Source organism: Pseudopodoces humilis, chromosome 8, assembly GCF_049639895.1.
Source record: "Pseudopodoces humilis isolate 2021_Gansu_Grassland_sample_001 chromosome 8, ASM4963989v1, whole genome shotgun sequence".
NCBI lineage: Eukaryota > Metazoa > Chordata > Aves > Passeriformes > Paridae > Pseudopodoces > Pseudopodoces humilis.
Genome location: NC_142207.1, coordinates 17,776,554 through 17,799,848, shown reverse-complemented (window position 1 = coordinate 17,799,848; position 23,295 = coordinate 17,776,554). Strand labels below are relative to the sequence as shown.

Below are 23,295 nucleotides of genomic sequence, written 5' to 3'. Positions count from 1 at the left end.
TAGCAAAGCAGGTTTTTTTGTAATACACCAAGTGACAAAGAATTTCAGCATTGTAAATCAACCGTTTATTACAGTGGGTTACCCTACATGGCCTTTGTCATATTTGCTCTGGATATTCCTTGTACTACTCCAGAAATACAGAGAAAATTTCCAGACTGTATCTTCTTCGGCTAAAAATCTGAACTTTGGTTTTTCTTGGAGTCTACATTATTTTCTCTTCTAGTGACCTTCAGGGGAATTCACAGCTGATATAGTTGATGATAAAGGCATTCTTCTCTTTGAAGCTGTGCTAAAGTTCAAGCCAAAACTTCTGTTTAAAATGGCCAAAGTGAAAGAGAGTTTTAAGAAAAAATCTGTTCTCCTTTTTTTTTCTTATTTAAAAAATCTATTTCAGGACTGCTGCAAAGGAAATAGGAAGCTAATTGGTCTCTTAACAGTGTTATTCAGAGACTTGGTCTTTCTCAGCTTTGCAAGAGATCTGCTCTACTGAGAAACCAGCAACATGGTGTGAAAAACCTGGTAGAAACAATAGGTACTTCTTTTTATAGCTGGTATCTCTTCAGAAACATAGACTGCAGCCAGAACGCGGCAGTAACAGATTTGCTTTCTCTTGTGCTGGAACACAGCATTCTATTTATCTCTGACAAGCGAAGGATATGTTGGACAAACTGCACTATTAAATACAGAAAGCCTCATTTAAATAATGTTAGTGCCTTGACATAAATAGGGACACACTATACAAACATGAGTCTGATAACATTTTGCCCTCATCTTTGTTGTACACAGAAAACAAAAAACAGCAGTGTATTTTAGTGGCTCCATATTTAAATTTCTTTCTTCCTCTGCCTTCAGACATGACTTCTTTGAAAAGCAGAGTAGGACGTGGATAATTTCTACCATATTTCTAGGCTGGGGGATAAAAACAGTGGAGCACTGGTAACTTTTCTCATTTTCTGTTCATTTTCTATTTGACAAACTTTTTTAAAAAAGTGAAATACTTAAATGCCTTCTTAAGTCAGATTCTTTGAATCCTCCAGTGTGGTTGTTCCATCCCTCTTTTTAAGTCGTTAGTCTAACTGGATATTTTTCCATCTGTCTATGGTAAGTGCATTCTAAATATTGCTTTTGTATGTAGTAAAAGGTAAACCTGCATATTACTACTAAATATATATTATTTTATATAATATATAATATGCTATTTAAAGCTAAGACTTAGCAGACAGTGTGGAAACAAAGGACTGAAGATAGTAATACCTTAAGTTTACTAATAAGGCTAAAAAGCTGATCACATCCACTAATTAACTTTTCATGAAGAAAAGTTCCTGTGAGCATACACTTTTATTAACCTGAATAATCAAGATTGGTCTGAATATTAATCTCTTCAAGTCAAACAATAAGGTTTTTGAACCTTTATCAGAAAGGGCTTGGTTTGAGGGCAAAAACTCTTAGCCATTACCAAGGAGATTTTTTGTACCTTGCTGGTTATTTTAGCAATCTTCTGTGAATTTCATGAGAAATAATAAGGTATCTCTGAGTGAAAATATGGGTCATAATGCATGTACATTTAGCTTATATAACTGAGCTGTGTTGGGTGGATTGTATAAGCTGAACTCTATGAAGGAGCATTGTGATTCCAACACCAGGATGTGGTGATGCTTGGCTTAAGGGAGAGTAGCCTGTGTACACTTACTCAGTGGTTGGATTACGTTATGGGCTCAGCTGAGTTTTGAAATTACTTTCCCTTGTATAAAGATTTTTACCTATGTTACATGGAAATTTCACCATTAATTAACTTATTTTTAGTGGCTAGGAAGGTGTAAAACTCTCTTGCCTTCCTGATCATCCACATACTGGGTTTAGATTAACTGAAGAGCCATGCATACTGTGCGCTGGAGTTGAGAAGGGACCTATGTTGGATTAGCTCTCTTTAAGTGGTAGTCTTAAGAAGACAGGAATAGGGAGCCATTTATTTTTCCCAGCGCCAAGAAGTTTTACAAATAGCCTTGTGTCAGGTATTAATGTATAAAGGTAGCATTAATAATATTTTAATGAGAAATAACTAAGACTTCTTTTTATCATGGCTAGTAAGATATGGTTCTTCCATTCTGATTTAAGCGTTAATATGAGTAAGAGCCTGAAATTGTTTGAGTATAGACAGCTATTCTAAAAATGAACTGTGCATTCCAAGTGTATTTTGTAGTCTCTTTCTTCATAACTTTTTAATTTTCATTATAGCTCTTCATTTGAAGGACTTGGGAAAATTTACTGATACCAGCCAGTGTAAACCGCATTACCCCACTGAGATTTTGTAGAATTATGATGATTACTCTAAATCAATCTAGGAATTGCTATGAACAAGATGGAGAAAAGTTTTCCTAAATTTAAGAGTAGGTTTTCTTCTGCAAAGAGACAGATTTAGGTAATGTTAGTAGATTCTTTCTTAGCTGCCTGGTGATAGGCACTGGTGACTCACAAATTTACAAAGAGATACCCCAGAGTTAATCTGCCCTTGGGCTTTTCCACTTTTTCAGGTCTGAGCAGAACTTTTTACTCAGTGCACATCAGGTGAAGTGACAGATGGAGCCTAAGTCTCCATTTCTACTGGTGCTAGGATGGGCTGAGGTTTGCTGTTTCAGTTTCTTGAAATTCTAGACTGTATAACCTCTTGTTAGCTATTTGCCTTTTTATTTCCAGTGTTCCCTCCATTTAAACTGACAATTTTATTTCACGTATGAAGACTAGATCTGGGAACATATTCCTCCATATCGGTTGTGAATAATTAATGCGAATAAATGATTTAGCTTCTGTGCGGTGTGTTTATCTTGTATAAGTGCTCCTTTGACAGCTTAATCATTTGGCAAATCTGCTAATTTTCCTTAATTTCTGCTGTTCTATGGAAGTGTATTATTTGAAATTTTTGTTGATAATATTTAAATTTCCTCGCAACTTTCTAGTTATTTACACACAGCATTTGTATTTGAAGTATCGCTTTCACTGGCTTTGTTTGGAATCTCTACAGTTTGAAAAAAAAATTTTGGTAAGGTAGATTAACTTGAGACTCCCTTTTTAAATAAATTGTTTGATCCACCCCTACCTTTCCTAATAAATAATGTGCATTCTTTTTACGGAGCTTATTGTGGATTTTACTTCTGTAGGTCCTTTTGTATTTCTCCCTCCTGTGTGGTAATGGCTGTTGTTGGTGGTAAATCTTTCACTTTTAATCTATTTATTACTGCCATTCCTACTTAAAAGATGTTGAACTTGACACTGTTGCTATTCAGTTCTTCAATTACTGTAATTTTTTGGGCCAAGTATCATCTAATTTTCATACAGTTTACAAAAATCTCACTTTTTGCTCTAAAAGTAGTTGTAGTATGAGTTAATTGTCCAAAATGTGTCAGTGGCTTTCTCTAGACTTTGCCTTTTTGCTCAGTTTTATACAAGGAAATTAAATCTTCTGTAACTTTTTTATTACTGCTTATAGCTGTACTTTGTTTTTGTTGACCAATATTGTAAAATCAAATGTATCAAATTCAGGATTAAATGATGATTTTTTAAATTTTAACTTCCATGTTGTGTCTTTCAAACTCTGTATCTCTTCAGTTTTACTGACGTTGTCTCTGTCATGATTGTATGTCATATTGTCCTCATTCTGCCATTTTTCCCAGTATCATGATGTGATTGTCATAACCTTTGTTTGAAAGAACTTTGTTGGTGTATTTTTACACATAGCCTATTACAATTTGGAGATCTGCATAATTTAACCTCCCTTTTTATAATCCAACATATTTACATGTCTAAAGCAGCAATCATATGAGGAGGTATAAGTGCTTTACCAATCTTAATGAGTTCAATCTGTTACCTTTCTGTACAGAAACAGATTTAATTTCCCCTGCCCCATGTTGTAAAAAGTGAAACTGAGGGACTAATTCTGACTTGCCCAAAGTCAGGTGGCAAGTATGTCTTTCAAAAGTAAGAATTGGACCTTTTTGCCTATAGGTAATATAAAGTATTTTTTGTTACTTCTTTGCATTGCTATTCAGTTTATATTTTTGGTGTAATTTTTTCATTCCTGGGATGGTCATGGGTGGTTGGATTAGGTAGGGCATGGAGTTTGTATCAGGAGTCTGAAGGAGGGGCGTGACTCTGTGGGCTGCAGAATACTGATAGTTGCCATAGTGCCATAGTAAATATAGTGCTACAGAAGATTTTTACAGAAAATAAGTAGAAATTGTTTTCATTGATAATATATGCATACTGTTAACATGAAATTTAACAAGTTTTTTGATACCTTCTAAAAGAATATTTAGGTCTAAAAAAATTCTTCATATTTTGAGGCAACAAATTTATTAATTGCTAGAGAAACTGACTTTGTCTGTCTTCTTACATTGAATAAAGGCTGGAAATCAGCATTATTTTTGCTCTTTGAAATGTCATTTTCACAAGGTTAGATTATGGAAAAAGTATGAGATTTTTCTAGGTTGTGGAGGGAATGATAGAAAATTTTCCTAGACTTTGCTCTTCCTTCTTTGCACTTTGGTGTCATTACAAGACAGAATATAGGAGCAGTGTTCCTTCTGCCTCTTGAAGCTATACTGTGTTTCAAATGAGAAGTCGAGACATGTATAGTTAGATGTTGTATGTACCTTATTTTAATGACAGGCGTAGATTTCTGGAAACTGCATGAATCCTTTTGGCCTGGAAATCTTCCCTTTGGAGGAAATATTGGAAGCTGACATTTTAACTGTAGACTGAGATATTTAAAGGGAAAGTCTTGCATTCACAGCTGATAAAGAGGACAGTAAACTTTGCTAACATGTTATTTGTTTCTAACAACAGTTGTGACTTAACCTCTTCATTATTTTTATGAATGCAGAATTATGCTGATTCTCACTAAAACCAAGACAGATTATTGCTAGAAGTCATAGCCAGTTCAAAATGCTAGAAGTTTCCAAGTGCCTCCATTGCAGTTAAAATACACTCCAAATTCTTCTACCCTTTGCCAATATCAATAAACAAAAAATTTTGTTTAGCGGGCAGCAGGGTTGGGAGTTGGACAACAAATGCTGCAGGCAAATAGCCTGTTTGTTAACACTGAAGAGAAGGGTTAGCAGAGTATCAGGCCAGCATTTCAGGAGAAGTGTGACACCCTGGAGTGTAAGACTTTTCAAAGCCTGGTTTTACATACAATAACTCTGCATTTTAAAAAAAAGTGACTGAAATTATAATGTAAGTACAAAAATGCGCAGTGTTTTATATGGGGGGAGGGGAGAATAATTTTAGAAATCATAAGCTAAAGTTAGGTGCTTTTATCTTTTTAAATGAAAGTGGCCTGATTTTTTTTTTTTTTTTAAAGGTGCTGACTCCCCACTGTGTCAACGGCTATACAGAAGCATTAAGAATCATATAAATGTCAGGTCATATTGGTGTAGGCACCTAAATGTGGAATCTGTGTGCTAGTGGTTCTTTTTCTGTGGGTTCTACCTGGCTTTTTTCACACGTTAGGACTTTGGTTTGAAATTTTAAATTCCTCAGTGCAGGGCATATGTTTGTGCTGTTTCTGCAGATTGGAACTTCCGAAACAGATGGCATGAAGATTCTGAAGAATCAGACTTGGACACCCTCTCTTAAAAGTCTATGAACATATTATTTAATTATTGTAGTGGAAATGACGGTTGAGTCGGGAAGAAGACTTGGGGGAGTAGAGTCCAGCTTTGCTTTTCTTGCTCCTCCCTCCTCCCACACTGCTTACCTTATGTGCTCTTTTACTTATTCTTTTAAACAATTGCTGGGGTTTTTTTGCTTCTTCTGGTTACTTTTTAGTGTAAAAAATTATAGAGTCTTCTTTTTATTTTCCTTTGTTAAATATTTGATTGTATTTTTCAATATTTATTTTAGATTCTGAGCTCATTTGATTAGTGAGATATAAACAATATTATATTTCATTTTGAAGCAACATTTCTTATAAAAATAATTTTTGGAGGGATAAAGATGCATTGCACATAATTCTGGAATCTTGGCTGATTTTTAGTGTATTGAAAAACAGAAAGGGAACATGTAGGAATGCTGTACCTCCTTGCCTGCTCCCATAGGCAGTTGAAATGATTAATGCTTGTCATGCTGAGCTTGGTGTTTTCTTCTTATAGGAAGATCTTGGAGCTGCTTATTTCTTACTTCCAGTAACTTAAATAGAAAGTATTGAGGTTTTTCTTTTTCTAGCCGTGGGAAAAACTAAAATCTCTATAAACTAGACTGGAAAGAAAATTTCAGTGCTTCTGAAGCAACTTTTTCTGTCTACTGATAGGTATAGTCAAGGGAAGTGAAACAGCTTGCTTTGGAGCAAAGTTTGAGTGTGTAGAGTAATGAAAACTGTAATGTGAGCTTGTTCTCAGTTAGCAACTCTTTTCTTGTGTGCTACTTCTCAGACAAATTTTTCAGGGAAAAAAAAAAATGGAAGAAAGTGGAGATGACTGGCCAGTCAAATACATGGTGTGAACCACTAATAAAAATAAAGTGATCACTCAAGCTAATTCATTTCTATATGAAGCCATCATGGCTGCATCTTTAGCATGGCTCTGCCACCCTTTAATTCTCAAAGCATCCTCTGCTTCTAGGAAGAGAAGTATTACAGCATATTTCTAAGGAAAAGTGAGATTTTGAATTTATCCTTTTTCATCTGATCCACTCCCCTTGGAATAAGTACATTCCCAGTGAGCTTACAGGAGACTTTGCATCAAACATAGCACCAAGTGCATACTGAACAACTTCTAATTAAAAAAACCCTCAAAGATCACTCTAAGTGATGTGATTTACACCAATTCATTAAGCAAAATGTGTGACAGAAGATGATGAGATTCTATTAGGTGACTTGTCTCCTTCTGCATCTGAATTCCTTGCAAGGAAGAGAAGAAGGTTACAGCGTTTGTGTTTTGTAAGGTACCCCATCATAGCTGTGAGCTGGGGTAATATGTTCTCCTAGACTTGAGCAAGATTTATTTCCCTGTACTGAGAAAGCTGAGTGAGAACATTCACAGAGAATATAAACTGGTTTTTTTTCTCTCTCTCTCTTTTTTTTTTTTTTTTTTTTTTTTTTTTTGGTGTGTTGTTTTGTTGTGCTTTAGCTCAGCTCCAGTAGTCCAAGGCCACCTCCAAGTCTTCCCACTCCCTGAGCTGAATGGCCACAGGCAGCTCATTATCATGACTTGGTTGCTGTCTCCAGCATTTTAAAAACTCTTTTTCTGTTTCTCTAGCAATAAGAGTGAAGTCATCTGCACTGCGACTCTTAACCCTTTTAAAAAGAATTTCTGTTAAAATATCCGTCAAGAGCCTCAGCATGGGCTGTACGTGCTCTTGCTGTAAAATAAGCATATCACTGAACTTGATGAGTGCCTGGGGAAAGCTGCAGTTGCTGCTTGGTGCCATAGAGTCCCTAGCCAGCATGCTAACATGGATTCGCTCCCTGGCTTTACTGCGAGAATATTAGGAAACACAATAGAATATTTCAGCTGGAAGGGACTTAGAGTAATCGTCAGTACTTGGAAAGTTGCTTCAGTTCTTTCCTTTGCTTTTACCTTCTCTTCTGTCTCTCTTATTTCTGGCATTTCAGCTTGTAAATTCCTTTAGGTTCAGCCTGATACAGACTTGCTGGACAGACACATGAAGCTGTCCGTGACCTTCAGTGCTTCCCAGAGTGGGACCTCTTTTAAGACAATGGGACCCTGTTTCCTCTAGTCACCCCTACAGCCCATCCACAGTGCACCCTGCCAGACACATCTTTTGATTTCAACTCTGAATCATTGTAGATATTGCAGGAATTTAAATAATTCATGCTGGTTTATCCTGAATGGCCAAACCTCATTTCTGTGTGACTGGAGTAGGACTCTGTGTGTGTGGAAACAGGCTCTTCTGCAAGCAGGCTGCATTGCTGCTGGTCTCCCTTGCTTAGAAGTGATGTCTTACAAAACTAACCAGCAGCCATCCCCCATGGCTGCTTTGGCAGCATTGAATTCATTAGCAATGTGGTCTTTTTGCCTTTTGTATTAAATGGCAGTGCTGGGCTGCAGCTTAGGCCTGTGGAAACACTGGATCTTCTTTCTCCGAGGTCTGCCTATTTCCCTTGAAAGTTTCATCTTTGAGGTGGTTGATTCGTGAGTAGGGAGAGGTTTTTCCAGCACTTTAGGAGCATTAATTTAATGTTTGCCATATCCTGAAGATTGTTGTTGTGGCCAGAGTAGCTGAATATTGTGCGGAGCTCTTGACCTGTCCGCATTTGTTAGGTGCAATTAAAGCAAATTATTATGGACTTCATGCTCATTTAATGTGCAGGGCCACAGTTTGGAACAAAACTTTTTTATCTCTTTAGTTCCACTAGGAAAAATAGGTTTTTGGAGAGGAATAAGGCCATCAGTGTGCTTTAAAATCTCAGTGTGGTTTAAAAATTGAGTCCGTTTTCCTTGATCTGATGTTTGGAAAAGACCTGTTTTTTTTTAAATTATGTTTGGATTTTTTCTGTTGGTTAGAAGACACAGGTGGCAGGAGATACAGTTGGAATTCCTTGCTCACTTTCCTACCAACTCCAGAACAAACCAGAGAGGGAGCTGCCTTGACAAGTTAGAGCACAGTACATTTCTGGTTGTTTATTAGATGCTTGAAATGAGCATGTATTCGGTAAGGCAGCTGTTAAGAATGACTGACAGTAACAGGCTTGTTTGTCTTTAAAGTGAGGACTTGCATCTTGTTGTTTAATGACGGGTTTACAATGGTATTTAGGTTTTGTGCATAAATTTCAGGAGAGTTTTGTATTGCATTCTCATGAATATGGATAAATTCAATAAACTGCGAGGAGTATTTTGTCAGTTAAAAGCATCTTGAACACCGTTTAAGCTGAGGATGTGTGTGCAAGAACTCCAATTCTTGCTTGTCAAAATTTGAAGCCACTCTAACATCTCCTGTGTTATTGTATACAGAACTGTGAGCATCTTGAGTCTGACTGCCATTCTCTGAACTAACTCCTTTGTTAAATCTTTCTACAGTTCTGCAGTAGAGTCATAGAGTCTTGAGTCATAGAGTCATATAGTTCTTGAGTTTCGCGGTTTGTGCTCTGTGGTATCTTTTTCAGCTTTCTTAAGGATGTAGTTTCACTGCATTTATTTATCTCTCCATTAATGTTTTTTTTCTAAAGACAATGCACCAATCTGTCCAGTGTCCTGTGTCAAGGGATACCCAGTAGCCAAATTTAGAAGTGGAGTATGCTTTGCTTGGCTGTTCTGTTTTCAATTATGCCATTGCACAGGAGAAGAATGTCTGTCTTTCATGTTGCATTCTGTGTGTGTGGGTTCTTATCTCTGTCATGACGCTGAGAGAGCAATATATATGGAATAACGGAAGCAAAGATTAGCCTTATGGATATTTTAGAGCTTTTATTTATTGCAGGTAATCAAAGTGTATAGTGAAGATGATACTAGCAGAGCTTTGGAAGTACCCAGTGATATAACAGCCAGGGATGTGTGTCAGCTCTTGATATTGAAGAACCACTATGTTGATGACCACAGCTGGACTCTCTTTGAACAACTTACCCACACAGGTTTAGGTAAGACTAACAATATATAATGATATGATGGTAAATAAGGTGTTTGATTTTCATTTTCACATGGAAGTGCAATTGTGATAGAAAGGCTTGGAAGCAAAATGACGGGAAGTCTTGTGTGAATTTTTTCTTGTTGTTGCTTCTGATTATTTTTGAAAGCATAGGTATAAACCAGATTTTTTTTCATGGTATAGTTGCTTCACACTGCTTGATCTGCATCTGTAAGAATGATTCGAAATACACTAACAGTTAAAGTTCTCACTGCAAATTCTTTCTTACTCTACCTTGTTTTTCTTGGCAGTTTTTCCTCTCTTATGGGTGGTATTCACTGCTTATCTCTAGAAAGACTTGGGATATTTTCATTGCAAATAAAATCCTGTTTGTTCCCAACACACCTGAGTGGAATATCTGACATCGGGAACAGAAAGAGATTACACAGTGCTATTTTATCTTTACTATAAGACTCAGTTTTCAGAAATAATATCAGAATGGGCTGACATTATTTTCCTACACTACATTCAGTTTGGATAGGTTTATGGTGAACTCTGGGACAATGCTACTTTAAAAGGGAAAAAAACCCCATTCCTCTAAACTTTCGCACAGGACCAGTGAACTGTGTTGAAGCTGGTAGTAGAAGTATTGTAGTGTATGTATAGTATTTTAAGTTGCAGATAACAAGATGTTCTGAAATCCTTTCACATCAACAGTGTTCCTCTAGTGTAGTAAAACTCCTGTTTTTGTATTATACAGTTCAAAATATGTAATCTATGGTTTCAAAATATAACTTCTCATCTCTGCTCCTTTTTGAAGTGTATAGGTGTACTTTTGCAGTATGAAAAACATAAGACAAATTAATTGTAGGGAGAAAGGGGATGTTTTCAGAGATGTAAAGAATGCAGAATATAGGAAAGACTTTCCTTAGCAGGAGAGGAGTTCAGAAGCTCACTGCTGGAATGTAATATTCAACTGAATCTCAAGTTAGACAATCTTACTTGCTTTTACAGCACTGTGTTTTAGTATTGTGTATGCTTTTGATAGGAAATTATGTTAGAAAAAATCTACCAGAAGACAAATGCCAAAGATGGTTATAATTTCACATCACTCAAATTTCCATGTTATTCTTGAACTTTGGCGCTGTACTAGAGCTAAAAAAGGTAGTACTTCTGCAAGTTCAAGGGCAGTTCCATCTGCTAGTGCAAAGTGTGGCTTGAAAAAGAGGATGTTCTGGACGCCTTCCTGAATTCTAAAATACATAGAAAACTCCATGGAGTTCTTAATTCTTAAAAGAGACTGCGCTGGTACATGGTAACTCCAGTGCTGTTGATTTAAAAAAAAAAGTACATACCACAAACAAAAATCAAACACCCCCACGAACACTTTCCCTGGCCACTCACTCTCTCCCTTCCCCCCAGATATTGAAATATGGCTGAAAGCTATTGTTAGAGTGTTTCTCTGGATGTATCTAGGGAATCCAGACTTGTGCATTTGTTGAAAATAAACTTGACTGTGCATCTCTGACTCAATTATGTTTAACAGCTGTATTTTAAGGATGAACTACAAAAGCTAAAACTATTTTCTGCCCTTTTATACTCCTTTATCCTATGAAGGCAGACACAAACGTTTTTCAAATTTCTTTCCTTGCTTTGTAAGATTTCAAAGACATTTGTAACCTTTTGAACTGAATGTATCAGCTGTAAGGTGCTTCCAACACATAGTAAGGTCAGAGTCAAATCTGGGTTGAGGCTGAAAATGACTGCTGTAGAAGAAGAGGTAACAAAATGGCTTTAGAAAACAGTACTATATAAACAGCAGAAGTGTTTCCTATATTTTATAGTGTAGCTGGTGTTCAAGTCATGTAGTAACTATTGAAGAAGACGCCTTTGAGAAAGCATGCCAGAACAACAATGGCACTGTCTCTCCAGCTTTGTGTATTTGCACAGTACACTTTTTGACAAGTAGTGTGTTTTCTTCAATCTGGAGGATTTCTTGGAAGATTTCAATATCAAGTAATTAGTAAAATTGGTTTTCCTAATATTCTGATACTCTCAAAATTGCTGAATACCTTCATTCACCATGCAGTCTTATAATTGCTCCAGCTGCTTTCAGTGTAATTCTAGAAAAAGGTGAATGCTTCATTTTAAAAGTAAAATAATTTTCTAGATGTTTTGGTTGACAATTCAACATTACTGGCCAAGAAAAGGAACGATTTGAGATATCACCTATATATTTTTAGAGTACTTAACAATAATGGAGTTATTTTTATAATACTGTTTTAGATCTAGTTTTGTTAGAAAGAATTAACAGACGACCTGCTTTAAGTATATTCTTAAGCACTGCAAGAGTAGTTTGAACAAATAGTTTTCAAATGATGGATTAGTTTGGGATTGTTTTCTATTTGTTATTGTTGTATGTTTTACCCATGTAAATTTGGAAAGTCTTTTTCATCTCGTAAGTTAAGTGAATTGTTTTTGAAAGGAAAAGTGCTGTGAGCAAATGTGTGTGTCTGTGTAAACTCCAGGATGATGTGGATTAATAATTCATCCATCAATTACTGAACATTTTCTTTAAAATCTAACAGCTGTCTGAATACTCCTGAATTAGATATAATTGCATGAATCTTAGTGAGCTGAGCACAGTGTTCTACTTTTAATCAAGACAGACATTAATTACATCACTGGATTGTGCCTTCATTGCTGTGTGGAGGTATCTGCTGTGAAGGTTTAAAAAGGAAAAAAATCCAACAGAACTCCCACCTAAAGCAAAGCATGAGCCCACGGTCTCTACATTTCAGTTTTCACAAACATATGCCCTTCGGTGCAGAGTTCTATTGTTGAACACTAAGGATGGTTGTGTCCTCACTGCACCTGGCCCACTGCTGCTGCTTTGTCAGCCAGCAAGCTCAGCCTTCCTCCCCACCTCCCAAGTTTTGCAGTAGCAGGGGTTCTATTTAAAAACTGAATTTCAGCAATTCTTTCAGCTCTATAAATCAATATATTTCAGAACTGTGTCTTTCTGGTATGTGTTCTTTTTATTCTAACATATTGAATTCAAATGCAATTTTGAATGGTTTCCACAATGTCTAAGATCATTGAAAGTAGCTGAAGTGTGCCTAAATTTGGATGATACCATGTCATCCCTACACCAAGTACCTTGGTGCTGGGAGTCCCAAACTTCCACTGCAATTCTCCTGAGGAGGGCAGGCTCTGAAAATTGAACAGTTATCCATAGCTCTCCTTTGTAAGGGAAGTACTGTCTTCATCCAGAAATTTTTCCTTTTTTACTGAGACATTTTTGTGCTGACTGTAAACAGTTTTCTGTTTGCTTCTGCATCTGAGCACACATGTTCTAGGGCTCCTCTTTTGAGTAGAGGGTAGTGCCTTGGCCAGCCTCATCATCAGTATCTTTCAGTCACACTTTGATTTCAATCTGTATTCTTTCAGGTAGTCTGTGAAGGCTGAGAAGGCTCATAAATGCTCATAAAACCTGTGCAATAGTGCTGAGCAATGTCTTTCTATTTTTTATTTAGTTTAATTTTTTTTCCCACTGGGTGGCTAGAGAAAAGGCTTTTTAAAGTGTGTTCTATCATGGACTCCAATATGAAATCTTTCATGTGCATTAAATACTTTCCATAGCTAAGGAGGCTGTTGAGGACTGTAGCAGGTGCTCCTCATGTTAGAGATAGCAGTAATAAAGAGATGATAGAAAGGAAGGTAGACACTCTCCAGTCTAGTTGGAAGACAAAAATGATCTACCTAAACTGAAAGGCAGCTTTTTCATGTCACCATTTAGGGATTTGATTACAGGGTTGTTTTTTGGAGGGCACTCAGTGTTTCAGTTGCTTCAAAAAAGTAAGTTTACTCAGTTATACATTTTTTGTTGCTTTTTTTTTTTTCTATGACACCTTAAAAATAAAGAAATATCAGCACCTTTACCCATCCTTTGGGGTGATGCACAATGTCATATTTTTCTACCAAGAAGTAAGTCTTAAGGAAATGGTGTTTTCTTAAATGTCACAATGCCAAGCATTTAAGAGTTTTAAATGTCATCTCAGAGGAGCACTTTCTCTCTATAAAACTGAAAGGAAAAAAATGCTGTTTTTAACTATGAGCTTCAGTTCTTCAGAGTCTCTTTGCCCTTGCATCTGAAGAATGTGTTCTGGAGTAGTACAACCTGTACAAGGTTTTAAAATGCTTACTTTACTTTCACTATTTTTGGGTATTTTTTGGTTTATGAATTTCTTTATGGTTTTATTCGCTTCATTTAATCTGGTTACAAAATGGGATTTTCATATAGCATCCTTAATCTCTGTCGTTTTGGACTCAAGAATTGGTTAAATTCAATGAAGAATGAGTTAAAATCAATGGAAGTTTAACTTTGCTGCACTTTATCTGTAGATCATGAGAGTTCTTTGTGTTCTGCTAGTCATGAGCTTAATATTTGCTTTTGCATTTTCTTTTACATTTTTTTGGTTATCTTATAGGAAGAGCTATAGAAGACCATGAATTAGTGATGGAAGTTCAGTCAAATTGGGTAATGGAAGAGGAAACCAAACTGTATTTTAGAAAAAATTATGCAAAGTATGAGTTTTTTAAAAATCCTCTGGTAAGTCCTAACATTATACATGTGAAGTGGTGTGATTACTGTTCCTAAAAAGAGTCTTTTTTGTTGCACATAGATAGTCAGAGTTGAAGTTTTTCAGTGTAACAGGAGTCAAAAGGAATAATTGAGAGGGAATATGTGAAATACAGGAATGTATTGTAGTGCATGTGATCATTGGCTGGTCCTTTTCTTAAAGTTGTAAAACATCTGTGTTCATTTTTTATTTTTGGGGATGATGAGAGCAGCAGTGGGTTTAAATGTATTGAAATTTGTACACAGGCATAAAACAAAATTAAATTTTTGCAACTCAGTGAATTTTTCATCAAGTGACAGCATATTATAAAATGAAGCAGTGTGAGGAGGGGCACCTGTAGCAAAGATGATTTTATTGTTTAAGTGAAAATTGAATGTTCTGCCCAGCACTGCCCAATTGCAGCTTCTCCCAGCTGTAGCAAAATGACAACTGACACAAAAGGCATGAGCAGTGAAGCCAAAGTTAGTGTACATAAGGAATGGAAAGAGAGGAGAGATGTCTTGTAACTCAGGGATGTTGCCAAAGGTTAATGCTGCTGATTCAGACCTTGGCTGATGGCAAAGGCCATGGAAGCAGTCCTGGCTCAGCGGAAGGAACTCACCATCTGGTTGCTCCATGGTATATTTGGACAACTCCTAATGCTGTCTCTTAAAAAGTAAGCTTGTTTCAGATTTAAAAGGGAGAAGTAGCAGAACTGTGTGAGGGTTTAAAAGGTAAAAAGTGAAAGGGAACTCAGATTATCTATCTGTGAAAAGGATAAAAAGGTAAATATAAAGGTAAGAGAAAATAGAAGAGTTTTGGGAATTTTTTTGTTTGATTGATCTGTGTGTCTCTGGACAAATGATAGATTTGTCCCAGATGTAGAGATATCTATACCAGTGAAAAGTTTTTCAGCTTGAGGTGGTCTACAGTTAGTAAAGAAGCTTTCAGAATCACAGAATAGGTCAGCCTCCCTGCTCTAGAATCATCGCAGAACACAAGGCACAGGATTGCATCCAGAGTGTTCCTGAATATATCTCTATTGAGAGAGATTCCACAACCTTTCTTGGCAATCCGTTCCAATACGTGATCACCCACACAGTAAAGAAGTTCTTCCTCATATTCAAGGTGGATTTTCTATGCATCAGTTTCTTTCTGTTGCCTCCAAAAATAAAGTTTATGTACTGTTTAACCAGTGAGTGGAACCAGCTGTGGAGCGTGGCAGACCTGCAGCTACACCAGCTTTGGCAGCTATAGCTAAGCAAAGTTCTTCGGGGTGTTGTAGTCCCAGCTATAGCAAGAATGCATTATCATAATGAGTTAATATGAATTAACCCTACCAGCAGCTGAATTTCATGAAAAATGGAAATTTCTGGACATTGGGTGGCAAAGGGAATATTAATTTCAAACTTGTCCAGGCTTTGAGAAAATGTTATTTGTGATGGTCAGACCCTTGTCTGGTTCATATCTGCATGCCTGTATTGAGCACCCCAGCTGCAGGTCTGTCCCATAAATTATCCTTTGAGCTTTCCTTGATAATAAAACTGGCATTTTGATTGTAGACTTTTAACCCCACCATGTTGATATAGTCAGATTTTTTTTGTTAATTTATAGAGTACATAAAATAGAAGATTTAAAAAAAAACTGAGACAACTTTTTCTGTGTTAGTGAAAGTTATTCCAAAATATTCTAGTGTAATGAAAAAATAGATAACAATACACTTGTATAACATACATGTTGGTATATAGCCTCCTTACTTAGTAGCATATTGAATCCTCAGGCAAATCTTATATGTTAACAGCATAGAAATTACTGCTAGAAAAGCAACACTAAGGGCCAAACATTGCAATGTGATTTGCACTGGTGTCTGAAACCCTCTTCCAGAGACTATCAATGTTTTCTCAAAATTCTATGTTTTTCAGCAAATAAAATATGGCATGTGCCAGATTTTGGGATGATATTAAGGTAAGCTTAAATTATTGGATCAGGGAATCTTCAGTGTCTTGCACTGCATTGAGAACTTAAGTTGCACATACAAAAGAGAAAGTTTTATATTTATTTCTACAGAACTTTGATACAAGTTCTTGTTGTTACAGAGCTTTTTTCCAGATCATATGATATCTTTTCCAAGTGAGACCAATGCAACTCTAAGCCACTCTGGAATATTACAGGTATGTAATCCTTGAACGAAGATGAACCAGCACACCTCAGTATTTCCCATTATTTGTGTTGTGTGAGCATACTTCCTTATTGCTGTTGGATCTGTTTCTAGGTTTTGAATAACTCAAGACATGGCTAATAACATTTTTCCTCAAGAGATATGAAACTATGTGTCCCTTCTAAGCAGCTATTTTATATCCACACTTGTAACCTTAAGAATGAAGAAGCACCAAAACAAAGAAAAGACAGTGAAAACATTAAATATCTTTATTGCATATTTCAGGTGAAAGACCCTTTTTCCTTTAATAGGTGTAGTGCTGAACAAACTTAGCAGCAGGCTGTGGTAGAATACCAAAGAATTGGTGATGTGACGCAAATGGATATAAAAAAGAGTTAAATGGTTAAACTTAATGGGGAGAAAATTTAGACTGACTAGTATGATTTGTTAGCTTGAAGGCTACTGTAGCTTTCAAAAAAAATTATGGTAGGTCACTCGGCGTTAGTCATCTTTTAAGCAGACACAAGATTCTAATTTACAGTGGGAATAATGAAATGAAAATACAGAATGACCATATCGTCTTACTTTCAAAGAGGGGAAAAATGAGTAATAAAGGTGGAAACATACACATTACTCTTGTTTGCTTGTCATTAGAAAAATTAAATAATAGAAGAAGAACTTCCACTGGTTTTAAGACAGCAACCCTATGCATGAGTTGTGGGGATAAAGAATGATTGGAAAGGCAACATAATAACACAGGATATTTAGAGCAGAAGCAAAACAAAAATAGAAATTACAATTTTTTAAAAATATATACAATAAAGTCTACCTTAGCATCCACCAGTAAATGAAAACCATTTAAAGTAATTAATTCTCAAAGCATTCTTTCATATTAAATAGTTACAGCCTTCTAAAAGTGGATGTTAATCAAGATGTTAAGATTATCCCAAATATAGTAAAAAATATTGCAAATTAAATTTGACACACTAGATTCTGTAAGTAAATTTTACAAACCTAAATAAAATTTTTTTGATTTCAAAACTGCTGCAAATATAATGAAAATTGTTTCCCTTTTGCCACCTACATAACACAAATTTTGCAGTCTAGCATAAACATTTAATTTAGAAAATTCTGTCCCCTGTATTTAAAGAACTTTATATTTTTTGCTCAAAAATGTAATTTAGTAGTTAAAAAAAAATAATGAAGACTTTTATAGTAGAACTGTTTGCCATATATTCTTGTGCGGAACTTCTTTAAGCCCATATTGTGAGATCTAGAGTATGTTCAAAGCTGGTAGGTAAAATTAAGAATCATTCTGAACAGCTGCCATTTTGGTAGCTTGAAAAACATGTTGCAGACTGTCCTCTGTTGCTATTTTGTGTTGCATTGTATGTTTAATTGTATTTCATCAAATAAAATTTAATAGGCACAAAGTAAAGAATACCTTGGTGGATTGTGTAGCCATTGTGCACATTTCAGCAGAAACTGTTGGGTAAATTGTTTACAGTGAGTCACTATTTCCTTGGAAACTTTCATTAAGACAAGTTAATGGGCTGCATTCTTATTTGTGATGTGCTTGGTTAAGTATCAAAAGAGACATCAATTTGACAATTCAATGCTTACAAGTGATTAAAAAATCACTTCTGATACTTTTACATCCTTTTGTGGTTTGAGCTGTAAGCAAGTAAAATGTTTTCAAGATCTGTTTTTCTTAATTCTCATTGAAAGTGAAAGAGTATTTTGGCTGATTATTTTGAATGAGAACATCTTTGTAGAACAGAACCACAAAAACAAAAGAGAAGTTCATCTGTCTCCTATCCATTTAGCATGTGCTAAGTAAAAGTACTAGGTGTGGGATTTAGAGAATGTCTGCATGTATCAAAGACAGATGTTTAATTGCTGCCATGAAGATCTTTAGCCTACAAAAGAGGTGTGTCACTGTATTGATCAGGGTATAGCTGCTCTGAGGCACAGCACTGTATGTACATGTCTAGTGGTAGCCAGTCTGGGTCATTTGGAACTTGCTTTAGGCTATTTTTGGAAATTGGATGTTTTAAAATATGTCAAAATTGAACATAGTATAAAGATTTTAAGGTCATTATTTGGAGCCAGGCTTTCATTTCTTTCATCTCTGCCATAGCAAGTCCCTCTTTCCCTAACCAGTTTCTCACCTGACTGCCATTCTGGGCTTCAGACTGAAACAGACCTGCACTCAATTTCAGTCTCTTATCAATCTCCTGAATGGTGTTTTAATCTCCCCATTGCCTTACTCTGTCTTCCACTCTAAGCTTTGTTGGCCTTCCAGTCTGAAACTCTCAGGTGGACTGAAGTCTATAGGAGACTTCAGTATTGAGATTCACAATCAATTCTTCCCTAGAATTACTTGGTGTCCCCAAAATTTCTCAGCAGGTTCAGGGTAAAAATCCAGCTCATTCCCAGTACTGTTGGTCTGGATCATGGCTACCTGTCTTCACATATTTGAAGAAATCAGTCATCAAATTCAACATGATTCACAAAGTCTTAGTATACTGATGGCTTCTTTAACTCCCCAAAACACTGCATAAATACTCAATAAGCATCCACCTTAGCAGATATTGTTGTTTCTGCTACTGCAGCTATTCTTTCATTGAAAATGTTGAAGATGTAGGCAAATAAGTTTTATAGTTAGGAGTGCAACTCTCCGTCTTTATCAAATTCAATGACATCAAGGATTTCTGCATTTTTCACTATTATATTCATCTGACGCAGTGCAATGTTTCTCCCATTCTGTTGTTTTTTCACTTTGATTAATTTTTGTTTATTTGTTTAGGGTTGTTTTTTTTTTGCAACAAAATATTTTTATTTGCTTTGATTCTTGTTCAGATTGGTTTCAAATTAGTTGGTTTACAGGTAATCAAATGGTAATCAAGTCCTTAGTGCTGTGTATACCAGCATCTGAAAGACGTGGTGGCATTTGACACCACTCTGCTTATCAGGGTATATATTTCACTGTGTGGGGAAAAGGGTGCAAGTTTATTTCTGCATATTGTGTGATCAGTATCCCTGTCTGCAGCATACTATCATTTAGCTCTCCCCTCTTCTTCCAGTATTAAGGATTTTTCTTATTTTTATCTGCATAAACAGGGCTCCATTCCCTCCTATAAAAAACTTGTATGTACCTCCATTAAAAAAAAACAACCAACAAAACATGAGAGCCCCCAACCTGAAACAAAAACCAACCTGAAACAAAAGACAACACAAGGAAATTTTCTTTTCTACTATCATTCATTTTTGGCATTTATTACAGACATTCAGTTCTCACTCTGAAATATTTTTACTGCTCATCTTTCTGACAGTTAATGGTTTTGACTACAGCTTGTTCATGTTCTATTTTCTCACACAGTCCTCAGCTGTCTTAGAAAGGAAAAGATGGATTTAAGATTGCCTTTTTCCTAGCATTGCTGCTACTTTGTTTTAATTGATAGCATGGGTACAACAGTGACTGTCGAAGCTTAGCATTGTATTCTCCTCCACTTTGGTCTGCTGAGTAAGAGAAGTGTTTTTCATGACAGCATTTCTGGTTTTAAGCTCTTATGGCATAAATCCTGGGGAAGACACTTGTGCAGGCAGGAAGCCAACCACTCCTTTTAGTTTCAGCAGAGACATTAAAGCCTAAAAAGATGCTCTTTTGTTTTTGCATACATTGACTCATTTAGATTTTACTAAAGCTTTCATTTTACTTTGTTCATAGATTTTGTACTTTTTTAGTTCAGCCTGTATATTTCCCACCAGTGAACCTGTTAGTACGTGGCAAAAGGGAAGATTAACAGCCAGAACATTTACCAAGCCCTGCCTGTCTCTTCAGTGTGGCTAAAATAGCTTAAACTGCATTTGCACACAGCTGTGTGCCAGCAGCACGTGCAGATAGATCTATCTAGGCTTACTGTAATTGAACTGTTCAGGTGAATAGCAGTGAAGCTGCTCATAATGCAGTCCTGGTGGTGGGCTGGGGCACTCCCCTGACCGGTGGAGCCCTGCTTATGTTACTGCATTCACACCAGCTCTGGTTGTTCTGCACCTGGTACAGTCATGCATCTCACTGCAAGGCAGGAAAACAATAAAAGTCAAAGAAACCTTGTATATTTTGGTTGAACTGTATTATTTAGTGGCCAGAGAACTTGGTGTGCTTCCAAAATCAGGTTCACTTTTTAATTCTGCTGGAATCCTGTACTGGCCAGTCCATATCTCACTTTGTAATCTGTTGTTTCACTCCTCAAATAAGATTTTCTGGAAATAGAAGTGGATAGAAGGAAAATTCAGCAATGAAAACTGCAGATAGCGAGCAGAAAATCATTTGTGCCATACCTCTATATAAGCCTTGACAGAATTTATGATACCAGAGAGCAGTCCTGGGGCAAGGGTCCTTGAAGAACTCAGTAGTAGTTTCTGTGGCATATACAGAAATAGAACAATTCTGGGTTAATATGTTTAGAGGCATAGTTCTGAATAGTGTTATTGGAAGAAGAGTGATAAAAATGAATGCATTACATGGAGTTAGGGTGAAGTTAACATGGTTGCTCATTTTTAGTGGGTACTTTTGCAGATTGAGTAGACCTGTCTAAGCCTCAGCAAGATAAGAGCTGTGTTGCACTTTGACAATGTCTGATGAAATGGCTGAAGAGAAGTCACTGAATAGCCTGAGTGGAGGCAGGAGCTGTCTTGGGGATTGGCCCAGTCTCTCTGATTTTGGTTCAACTAAAGCTCCTCCTTAAGCACCTTTCAGGTGCAGAGAACTTTATTCCCTCCTTTTGAAAATGCTGATATCTGCCTGACCTGCATGGGTTTGTAATTCAGAGTTTATGGTTTGCTGAATTAATTTTAACTCAGGTCATGTAATTTCTCTGGTTTGTAATGTGGTGGGTGAGGGGAGGGACGTAACTTTTTTCTTCTGTTGTTATCCCTGATTAGCAGTTTTATATAAATAGGGTCTGAAGCATGAGATCAGTACTTCTTACACTGGTTTAGTTGCAGAAGTTCACATATTGCAGAAGTAATGCTCTCATTTCAAACCATATGGTTCCATATAAATATGTAACTTGCTTAGCCTACCTTGGAGTTGTGTAACATTCTTACGTGCCTTAAATCAGAGAGGTACTGTTAATAGGATTAGATGCAGTCATAACTGAATTACTGTAGTGTGATAGTGTCTTTAGCAGTTATTCCCCTTAGCCCTGAGTATGGTAATGAAACACAAAGCTGGTTTCAGAGGAAAAGAAAAATGCATGTCTGATACTTTCTTTCAGATGTTTCTTAGCTCCAGCACATATCCTGAGATTCATGGTTATTTGTATGCAAAGGAGCAGGGGAAAAAATCATGGAAAAAATTGTACTTTCTTTTGAGAAGATCTGGCCTTTATTTTTCCACTAAAGGTACATCTAAGGTAAGGGAGGAAAAGAGAGAGAGCAAGATCTTTGAAGTCAGAGAAAATATATATGTATTTATCATTTTGTTGTAATAATAATAACAACCAAAATTTATAACAAATAATTAAACTTATAGTGATAAAAAATAAAAAAAATAAATTTAGTTATTATAGATAAAATCTAGAGAGATATGGAGATAAAAAACTGGGAAGGTGTTGTCTTAGAAATTATAGTTTCTTTTTGCCTGGTAAGTTTGCTTCATTATGGTTGATATTTCTTATAGCAGAGTACCCTGTTAAAATGAATTTTCAAATGCTAATTAAATTTCTGAAGTATGAGTAGATTTTCTGAAAAGTAGATATAGTAATTAATTATATAAAATAAGAATTTTTATAGGACAACTTTGGGAATTCTCAAAATTTGTCACTGTCAGTTTTTCATTTTACTCGTTCAAATTTTTGATGGTGGTATGTTTAGCCTTATCATATTAAACACTAGAGTTGAGAAACCTTTTACATAAACTATTCAAACCAATGTTTATTCATGTTTTGGATTTTCCGTAATTACCTGCCAAAGTTTTCATTGAGCAGGTTTGTATCCTTAGGCAAATTTCTTTTGTTTCCTTTCTTCCTTGACATATATACCTTATTATGTCAATACTAAGGTTATTATTAGTGGGTAGAGATAATGGTTAGAAATAGTACTGTGCAATAATTCTAACAGTGTGTTGTTTTTCAGTTTATGAAAGTTTATTTTGTTTTGATGTTTGAAATGCATACTGCTCTCAAAACTTGCCTCCTACTCTAAGTTTATCATTGTTTGAATTTAGTGGAAGTTTTCTCAGAAATTATATAACTTGTAGTCTGAGGCTTTTTTGCCCTCTGGAAGAATAAACTCTTTAACTGGTTTGATTTTTTTTCCCCTTTGCATTATGAAATGAATATTGAGTTGCTTCTTTTTAGATGTCATGATGTCATGGTTAAAACTGCAATTTGTAAGACTGTATTTTGGAACAGGATAACTACTGTACTCTTCCAAGTTTCTTATCTGGAGAGGCTGGCTAAAAGTAGTCTAACTGTATTACATTACTTTTCTTTTTAGGAGCCAAGGCATCTGCAGTTTTTCTGTGAATTCAGCAATAGTGATATGTACATGTCTTTAACAGGCAAAAAGATTTCTGGAGCACCAACAAACTATGGATTCTGCTTTAAGGTACAAACTTACTATTCTGATACATATTAAAGCAAGCCACAGTTTTTAGGTAAGCTTAAGTTTCTTTAAGGCTTTGAAAGCAATATTCAGCTGTCTGTTATAAAATAGGAGAATTAGTGGCTTTTATTTCAACAGGTATTATCTTCAAGATATGCTTTAATGCTAAAAAATGTGCTGTGGCCTTCTAGCCTAACAAATCAGGAGGAACCAGAGACCTGAAACAGCTCTGTGCAGATGATGAACAAAGTAGGACCTGTTGGATGACAGCAATTAGGTTACTCAAGGTAATTTTTTTGTTTGGAGTTAGCTTCTTGCATAAGTGTG

General features: G+C 36.0%; 1 protein-coding gene across 1 annotated transcript in view; it reads left to right on the top strand.

The window, feature by feature from the left end:
* GRB14 (growth factor receptor bound protein 14) overlaps positions 1-23,295 on the top strand; it is a 59,755-nt gene that overhangs the window by 24,640 nt on the left and 11,820 nt on the right. The window contains exons 3-8 of the mRNA XM_088058641.1: positions 9,433-9,589; positions 14,067-14,188; positions 16,295-16,369; positions 21,639-21,776; positions 22,861-22,971; positions 23,160-23,255. Of these exons, the coding sequence (XP_087914767.1) occupies positions 9,433-9,589; positions 14,067-14,188; positions 16,295-16,369; positions 21,639-21,776; positions 22,861-22,971; positions 23,160-23,255 (699 nt within the window). The remainder of the gene's footprint in view (positions 1-9,432; positions 9,590-14,066; positions 14,189-16,294; positions 16,370-21,638; positions 21,777-22,860; positions 22,972-23,159; positions 23,256-23,295) is intronic.